Source organism: Entelurus aequoreus, linkage group LG16, assembly GCF_033978785.1.
Source record: "Entelurus aequoreus isolate RoL-2023_Sb linkage group LG16, RoL_Eaeq_v1.1, whole genome shotgun sequence".
In the NCBI taxonomy this organism is placed as follows: domain Eukaryota; kingdom Metazoa; phylum Chordata; class Actinopteri; order Syngnathiformes; family Syngnathidae; genus Entelurus; species Entelurus aequoreus.
In genome coordinates, this window is record NC_084746.1 from 25,707,788 (window position 1) to 25,717,344 (window position 9,557).

General features: G+C 43.7%; 1 protein-coding gene and 1 long non-coding RNA gene across 5 annotated transcripts in view; one reads left to right on the forward strand and one right to left on the reverse strand.

The window, feature by feature from the left end:
- gjc2 (gap junction protein gamma 2) overlaps nucleotides 1-2,037 on the forward strand; it is a 27,580-nt gene extending 25,543 nt beyond the window's left edge. For both annotated transcript variants that reach the window (XM_062022472.1, XM_062022473.1), the window contains exon 2: nucleotides 78-2,037. In XM_062022472.1, the coding sequence (XP_061878456.1) occupies nucleotides 107-1,354 (1,248 nt within the window). In that variant the 5' untranslated portion in view covers nucleotides 78-106 and the 3' untranslated portion in view covers nucleotides 1,355-2,037. The remainder of the gene's footprint in view (nucleotides 1-77) is intronic.
- The window catches only part of LOC133630757 (uncharacterized), a 40,544-nt gene that overhangs the window by 26,286 nt on the left and 4,701 nt on the right, over nucleotides 1-9,557 (reverse strand). For 2 of the 3 annotated variants that reach the window (XR_009821337.1, XR_009821338.1), the window contains exon 3: nucleotides 8,435-8,558. The exons of the other annotated variant lie outside the window; for it this stretch is intronic. This is a non-coding gene — a long non-coding RNA (uncharacterized LOC133630757). The remainder of the gene's footprint in view (nucleotides 1-8,434; nucleotides 8,559-9,557) is intronic. 3 annotated transcript variants of the gene reach the window in all.

Here is a 9,557-nt window from a genome sequence, read left to right on the forward strand (position 1 = left end):
CTACATTATTGACTTGCAGTAAAATGATCCAGTCTCTCCAGAATTAAATGATTCAACTCTTTTTCCTCTTTCCAAAGATTTTAGTTAAAAAGCCTCCAAGAGCAACATGAGCTGGAGCTTCCTCACTCGTCTGCTGGAAGAGATCCACAACCACTCCACCTTTGTGGGCAAAGTGTGGCTGACCGTGCTCATCATCTTCCGCATCGTCCTCACGGCGGTCGGAGGCGAGTCCATCTACTCGGATGAGCAGACCAAGTTCACCTGCAACACTAAGCAGCCCGGCTGCGACAATGTGTGCTACGATGCCTTCGCGCCCCTCTCGCATGTACGCTTCTGGGTTTTCCAGATCATCATGATCTCCACGCCGTCCATCATGTACATGGGCTACGCCATACACAAGATAGCCCGCACTTCGGAGGAGGAGCGGCGCAGGAATCACAGGATCCGCAAAAAGCCTGCTCCTCACTCCAGGTGGAGGGAAAGCCACCATCTGGAGGACATCTTGGAGGGAGATGACGATGCAGAGCCTATGATCTATGAAGACACACTAGAGGGTCAGGAGGTCAAGGCCGAGTTGGGAAACAGCAATTGCAACGAGGCGCCAAAGCACGATGGTCGGCGTAGAATTATGCAAGAGGGGCTGATGCGGATCTACGTTCTTCAACTCATGTCACGAGCGATCTTTGAAATCGCTTTCCTTGCAGGACAGTACCTCCTGTATGGATTCCGAGTTAGTCCTTCCTTTGTGTGCAACAGGGTCCCCTGTCCACACCGAGTGGACTGTTTCATTTCCAGGCCCACCGAAAAAACAATCTTCTTGATCATCATGTACGTGGTAAGCTGCCTCTGCCTTATGCTTAACGTGTGCGAGATGCTCCACTTGGGAATCGGCACTTTCCGAGACATCCTGCGCCTGAAGAGGAGGCATGGTCGGCGTACCTGCGGCTACCCGTTCTCCCGCAATATTCCCGCCTCCCCTCCCGGGTACAACTTGGTCATTAAGACGGACAAACCCAGCAGGATGCCCAACAGCCTCATCACTCATGAGCAGAACATGGGCAACGTGGCCCAGGAGCAGCAGTGCACCAGCCCGGATGAGAACATCCCATCGGATCTGGCGAGCCTTCACCGCCACCTGAGGGTCGCCCAGGAGCAGCTGGATATGGCCTTTCAGACGTACCAAACTAAGAACCCCCAGCAGACCTCCAGAACCAGCAGTCCTGTGTCTGGGGGAACTATGATGGAGCAAAACCGAGTCAACACTGTCCAGGAGAAGCAGGGAGCTAGGCCCAAGTCAGCCACAGAGAAGGCTGCTACAATTGTTAAAAACGGAAAAACCTCAGTCTGGATTTAGAAATAAAAGTGTAATTTATTAGCAAAGATCTAAGACTAAGTGACTACACAGTGACACAGCTGGAAGATCTGTGGGGTGGACTACAATCAGACAAATATAAAGATTATAGAACATAGCGGACAAACAAAAAATACACAAACTTTTGAGAATCATCTTTGTTACTGTCTATTGTCCTTTTTGTGCTTTCCACCATTAACGTAGTAGGCCTCACTAGTAACCAGATCTCTAATTGAACTAAATCGTCAACATAGAAACAAGAGCGTTCTGAGCTATTTATCTGATCTACCCTTGATTGCTGCTGAACTGGATTTATTGGCTGACTTCTTGGGAAGGATGACTGTTGATTGTTGTTGGGAAAAAAATTATATATTTAATATAAAAGGATAGTATATGGATGTAGTATGGAAAAGTGTTGCTAGACGCAGGTTGAACTGTGAAATATTTTGATAGAGCAACAATATGTTCCTCTACGTGATTTCCAGCAATTGCATGCTATCCTGTTTATTCCTCAAAATTACTTCTTATAAAGAAAGAAAGTTTTTTTACTATAATACTGACTTTTTGTTATCTGAAGACGATGCATGCGTTACATAGGTTACAAAAGAAACCCCACCTTTACCAACTAAACTATGCATTTAACTTACGTTTAGGCATGTTACTTCTTTGAAAATGTGTGTTTTAGTATTTTCAAAATAGGTTTTAAGAGTTTAATCTTGCCTTTATTGTTCATGAAAGTGCCTTAAACTTTAAAAGACTGTTCTTGTATTTGATTGATGAGAAAATAAAGTTATTCTGAAGCTCTGTGATTCTGTGTTTCGCATCATATTGCAGCAGCGCCCACATATAATGCAAATGTAAGCAGATCAGAGTTTTTTGATTGGTCAGTGCTTTTATCTTCTGGTGGGGTCATGATTGTATCAATGGTTGTTTTGCCATGAACTCTCCTTTATTTTTTTAAACATTTGATATTAGCGCTTCCCTCTCCAATGGGCTCATCACACATAGGAGGGGCCATAGAAGTTGGGTACTAAGTGAGGTGGGCGGAAGCCGAAGGCAGGGCCCTTGAAGGTCTGATCCTCTGAGCTGGTGCACGAGGTATAAGATCCGGCAAGATGTGGTCAGTCTCATTTTGACGCACAGCAAGGGCTCTGGAACCAGTATTCTCAAGAGGGGCTGGATTCTCTTCCACTCTGGCGTTGCCAGCAGTGAGAGGAGATGGACGGGGGTGGAAATACTTGTTGCCCCGCGGCTCAGAGCCTGCACGTTGGGAGTTAAACCCAGTGGACGAGAGAGCAGTTTTCCCTCCACCTCCAGGTGTGTGGACAAACAACAGTCAGGTTGTTTGTGCTTACGCACCAAGCAACAGTTCAGAGTACCCACCCTTTTTGGAGTCCCTCGAGGGAGTACTGGAGAGTGCTCCCTCAGGTGATTGTTCTACTGGGGACTTCATTGGCATTGACAGGCCTGGAGAGGCCTGATTGGGAGAAAGAGCCGCCCTGATCTGAACCAGACTGGTGTTTTGTTATTGGACTTTTGTGCTCGTCACAGATTGTCCATAACAAACACCATGTTTAAGCATAAGGGTGTCCAAATGTGCACTTGGCACCAGGACAACCTAGGCCGCAGTTCGATGATCGACTTTGTGGTTGTATCATCGAATTTGCAATCTCATGTTTTGGACACTCGGGTGAAGAGAGGGGCAGAGCTTTCAACCAATCACCACCTGGTGGTGAGTTGGCTTCGATGGTGGGGTAGAATGCAGGACAGACCTGGCAGGCCTAAACACATAGTAAGGGACTGCTGGGAACATCCTGCAGAGTCTCCTGTCAGAGAGAATTTTAATTCCCACCTCCGGAAGAACTTCAAACATGTTACGAGGGAGGTGCTGGACATTGAGTCCGAGTGGACCAATGCTTTTCACTGTGCAACCTACTAAATAAAAGTCTCAAACCATGTTCCGTGCCTCTATTGTCGAGGCAGCCGATTGAAGCTCTGGCCGCATGGTGGTCGGTACCTGCCATGGCGGTAATCCCAAAACCCGCTGGTGGACACCAACGGTGAGGGATGCCGTCAAGCTGAAGAAGGAGTTCTGTCGGGTCCTTTTGGCTCATGGGACTCCGGGGGTAGTGGACAGCTACCGACAGGCCAAGCGATGTGCGGCTTTGATGGTTGCAGAGGCAAAGACTCGGACATGGGAGGAGTTTAGAGAAGCCGTTGAGAACGACTTCCGGACGGCTTCAAAGCGATTCTGGACCACCATCTGCCGCCTCAGGAGGGTGAAGCAGTGCACTGTCAACACTGTGCTAACCACGTGCTGCTGACGTTGAATGGGGATGTTGTGGATCGGTGGAAGAAATACTTCGAAGACCTCCTCAATCCCACCTACATGTCTTAAATTAGGAAGCAGGGCCTCGGCACTCTGCAGTGGGCTCTCTTATTTCTGGGGCTGAGGTTGCCAAGGTAGTTAAAAAGTTCCTCGGTGGCATGGCCCCGGGGGTGAATGAGATCAGTCCGGAGTTCCTTTAGGCTGTGGATGCTGTGGGGCTGTCGTGGTTGACAAGACTCTGAGCATTGCGTGGACATCAGAGGCGGTGCCCCTGGATTGGCAGATTTGGGTTGAAATCCAGTTAGGCAGGATATATTGGCCGTTTTATTTCTTGTTTTATACTACTTTTTTTATTCATTACATTTTAGTAATTTATGGGATTTATTTTGCACTACTATGAAGGTACTATTGTATTTTATTCATCCTTCCATGGTACAATATAAATGTGATACAGCGTGCACTTTTTTTTTTCAAATTGTTTCTTACATCTGTACAGCGCTTTGGCCAACTGGGGTTGTTTTTAAATGTGCTATATAAATGAATAAACTGAACTGAAACTGGTTCCTCTACTTAAAACCGGGAACCGGAGGGTGTGTTCCAACTAACATGGGATCACACTCCTCAAGCTTCCTGGTAAGGTCTATTCAGGTGTACTGGAGAGGAGGCTACATCGAATAGTTGAACCTTGGATTTAGGAGGAGAGGTGTGGTTTTTGTCCTGGTCGTGAAACTGGACCAACTCTATACTCTCGGCAGGATCCTTGAGGGTGCATGGGAGTTTGCCCAACCAGTCAACATGTGTTTAATGGACTTGGAGAAGGCATTCGACCGTGTCCCTCACCTTCTCTACTTAGGCTGCTGCCCCCGCGACCTGACTTCGGATAAGCGGAAGAAGATGGATGGATAGATGGCTAATATTAACACGCTCAAAAAAGTGATCGGTGCGGCGTCTTCAGTAATGCGGACGCTGTATCGATCTGTTGTGGTGAAGAAGGAGCTGAGCCGGAAGACAAAGCTCTCAATTTACCGGTCGATCAACGTTCCCATCCTCACCTATGGGCATGAGCTTTTGGTTATGACCGAAAGGACAAGATCACGGGTACAAGCGGCCGAAATGAGTTTCCTCCGCCGGATGGCGGGGCGCTCCCAAAGTAAAACCGCTGCTCCTCCACATCGAGAGGAGCCAGATGAGGTGGTTCGGGCATCTGGTCAGGATGCCACCCGAACACCTCCCTAGGAAAGTGTTTAGGGCACGTCCGACCGGTAGGAGGCCACGGGGAAGACCCAGGACACGTTGGGTAGATTATGTCTCCCGGCTGACCTGGGAACACCTCTGGATCCCCCGGGAGGAGCTTGACGAAGTGGCTGTGGAGAGGGAAGTCTGGGCTTCCCTGCTTAGGCTGCTGCCCCCACGACCCGACCTCGGATAAGCGGAAGAAGATGGATGGATGGATGGAAGGATGGAACTTTCAGCGCTTTAAATTCTTCAAAAGCTTCAGACCTTTCAATAGATATGAAGTTTTAATATATTTTTAATAGGGTTGTACAGTATGCCGGTACAAATAAAGTACCGCGGTACTAAATAATTAAAATAGGTACTATACTGCCTTTAAAAAATACCGGTACTTTTTTTTCCCTTACAGACGTCATGACATTGCTTGTAATAATATTGGATTAGATTTATGTAGCGCTTTTTCATAGTTACTCAAAGCGCGTTAACCCTTTTCCACGGCCTGCGGTTCCATAGCTTGTTTGGAGTAAGATTACAGAGCTTTTGTTTTTCATTGCTGCAGCACCAAAAGTTGCCGCCCAATTTTTTGTTTTTTTGGTTCAATTTCAGCTCCAAAGCTGGGGCAGCTTGTTGAACAAACCGCATAATAAGGTGGGTTGAGTTATTTCTCGTAAATGCAGTTGATTCAACTACGTCTTGTTTCCCCCGACACAGCACAAAGCTAACTTTTTGTGTGATTAAAATAGAAACTACACCAAATTTTGGACGTCCGAGGAGACCTGCTGTTTATTTTACATTTGGACACTCACAAAGCCCTGGGAAAAAGGAGCAGTGAAGATGAATGTCATATTTCGACCAGCACTATGTCGTGCTGGTCGAAAGCATCGCCACCATCAACTGTACCATTTGTGCTGGCAGAATAGTTTCATCGTAAACTTATAAGAAAAATACATATTGTGCAACACTGCTCCTTATAAAGATTGTTAATATTCTGTTTCAATGTTGTTTTTATCTTTTGTAGCAGGAAGCACTGGTGATAAAGAGCAACTATCATCTTCATCTTTGCTACAAGTTCACATCAACAAACATCAAAGTCCACTAAACTCCTGAGTCCTGACACACCTGAAGTGCAAGTTCAAACAATGTCATGAAGTGTAACTGCTAGCTGCACTAAAGGAAATACCGTATGTGTATTTTTTATGACATCTTCTTGTACACAGAAAAAAACAAAGCCTCCTAATTAAGAACTGGAAGATTTGATGGAGGAAGAAGACCAACACATGGGCAGGAAATCAGGTGATGTTGAAAAGGATGGAGGCTGAAACAGCAGCCATGTCATCTGTCCTCACTCATGTTGTCATGATGAAAAATAATAATAATAATAATAATAATGCTGTCTGTCCTTTGGCATTTCATGATGGAGAAACATACTACTACTAGTTAAAATAATAATAAAGAAACATACTACGACTACTACTACTTATAATATAAATAAACATATTACTACTAGAGATTAACACATTATTATGCTTAATTTTGTTGTGATGCCCCGCTGGATGCATTAAACAATGTAACAAGGTTTTCCAAAATAAATCAACTCAAGTTATGGGAAAAAATGCCAACATGGCACTGCCATATTTATTATTGAAGTCACAAAGTGCATTATTATTTTTTTTACATGCCTCAAAACAGCAGCTTGGATTTTGGGACATGCTCTCCCTGAGAGAGCATGAAGAGGTTGAGGTGGGGGGTAGCGGGAGCTGTATATTGTAGCGTCCCGGAAGAGTTAGTGCTGCAAGGGGTTCTGGGTATTTGTTCTGTTGTGTTTATGTTGTGTTACGTGTGATGACCTGGGCATAACATTACGGTGCAGATGTTCTCCCGAAATGTGTTTGTCATTCTTTTTTGGTGTGGGTTCATAGTGTGGCGCATATTTGTAACAGTATTAAAGTTGTTTATACGGTCACCCTCAGTGTGACCTGTATGGCTGTTGACCAAGTATGCCTTGCATTCACTTGTGTGTGTGAAAAGCCGTAGATATTATGTGATTGGGCCGGCACGCATCGGCAGTGCCTTTAAGGTTTATGGCGCTCTGTCCTTCTCCCTACGTCCGTGTACCACTCCGCACAGCGGCATTTTAAAAAGTCATACATTTTACTTTTTGAAACCGATACCGATAATTTCCGATATTACATTTTAAAGCATTTATCGACCGATAATATCGGACTGCCGATATTATCGGACATCTCTAGTTACTACTAATCCTAATGATGATATATGTCCTTAGACATGTTGTCATGTTGGAGAAATCTACTACTACTACTTATAATACTAATAATATATGTCCTCTGTTATGGTGTCATGAATCAGGGTGGAGAAACAGCAGCAGGATTAATGAAGACCAAGTACTGACTCATGAGGAAATCCACAACCAGTTACCTCAGCCACCAGACAAAATATGTAGCATTTAGCACATATTTTATTTGCACTTTTCTTTTAGTGCTTGTTTTCTGAAGAATGTGATTAGTGTGCGTTTGCTTTTTTTTAAATAAAAGTTGTCAACACTGGAACATATGTGCTGTGTTTAGGTTGGCTTACATTATTAGAATACAAATGTAAACTTGTTTTTGCAGCCAGCAAGATCAGGACTTCATGAACATACAGAAAAAAGTTACATGTCAGACATGCCATAAAATGATCTACATGACTGCAAATAAGTTTTGGTGTAGATAGAAAACAAACTACAGAAAAAACCTTTTTAATGAGCGTGTTTGCAGACACAATGTTCCTGTATTAATCATGATTTTCACTCATACAACATTCTGGTTAAAACAGGAGTATTTATAAAAATGTGTTTCAAAGTGGAATATTTGAGATTAGGTATCGGCACAGGCCAGTACAGTGGAGCAGTGGTTAGCGCTCGTGCCTCACAGTGAGAAGGTCTGGGATCAGCGCATTCCACATCAATGTGGAATGCGCTCCCAACAGGTATAAAAGAAAGGGCATCTCTATCCTCCTTCAAAACCGCAATAAAAGTTCACCTCCAGGCAGCTACAACCCTAAACTAACACCCTCCCCGGATTGCTAATAATCAAATGTAAACAATCAAATGCAGATACTTTTTCTTATGCCTTCTGATCTCTCTCTCTCTCTCTCTCTCTCTCTCTCTCTCTCTCTCTCTCTCTCTCTCTCTCTCTCTCTATGTCCACTACTTGCTGTCCATATCCTACCCCCCAACCCCCTCCACACCCCTGATTGTAAATAATGTAAATAATTCAATGTGATTATCTTGTGTGATGACTGTATTATGATGATAGTATATATCTGATAGTATATATCTGTATCATGAATCAATTTAAGTGGACCCCGACTTAAACAAGTTGAAAAACGTATTCGGGTGTTACAATTTAGTGGTCAATTGTACGGAATATGTACTTCACTGTGCAACCTACTAATAAAAGTCTCAATCAATCAATCAAACTCCCGGGCTCGGGTTCTTTTTGTGTGGATTTTGCATGTTTTACCTGGGACTGCTAGCCTCCCGGGCCTCCAAAGATGCTTGTCTGTCAATCTGTGTTGGCAATGCAATGAGGTGGCGACTTGTTCAGGGTGTACTCTGCCCTGCGCCAAAGTGCAGCTAGGATAAGCCTTAAAGTAAAAAGAGAAATCTTTAATCGGTCTTGTTCAAGCAGCATGGTATGTATTTACACTACCGTTCAAAAGTTTGGGGTCACCCAAACAATTTTGTGGAATAGCCTTCATTTCTAAGAACAAGAATAGACTGTCGAGTTTCAGATGAAAGTTCTCTTTTTCTGGCCATTTTGAGCGTTTAATTGACCCCACAAATGTGATGCTCCAGAAACTCAATCTGCTCAAAGGAAGGTCAGTTTTGTAGCGTCTGTAACGAGCTAAACTGTTTTCAGATGTGTGAACATGATTGCACAAGGGTTTTCTAATCATCAATTAGCCTTCTGAGCCAATGAGCAAACACATTGTACCATTAGAACACTGGAGTGATAGTTGCTGGAAATTGGCCTCTATACACCTATGTAGATATTGCACCAAAAACCAGACATTTGCAGCTAGAATAGTCATTTACCACATTAGCAATGTATAGAGTGTATTTCTTTAAAGTTAAGACTAGTTTAAAGTTATCTTCATTGAAAAGTACAGTGTTTTTCCTTCAAAAATAAGGACATTTCAATGTGACCCCAAACTTTTGAACGGTAGTGTATATGAACAATTGTAAACTTCATGCATTTTTCAGTTTTATAGTGGTTTTTCAGGTATTCAAATACTCATATGTAAGAGACATAGAGTAAGATTAGATGGTGACAGTACACTATCATGTTTAATGAGTGTTCATTACCAAATAACATCTAATATGTTTTTCAAGATGGCACCACTGAAGTGGCTGCCTGTTGCAGTTGCTCTAGCCCTGGGGTCAGCAACCCAAGTGGCTCCCTGGACCTTTTTCAGAGATGTGTGAAAATTGACAAAGATGAAGAAAAAAAAAGTTTTGTTTGTTTTAATATATTTTCTGTAGGAGAACAAACATGACACAAACCTTCCTAATTGTTACAAATCCCACTGTTTATGTTATTCATGATTCACTGATGAGAGTGTTTGGCAAGCACCCTTTTGTCC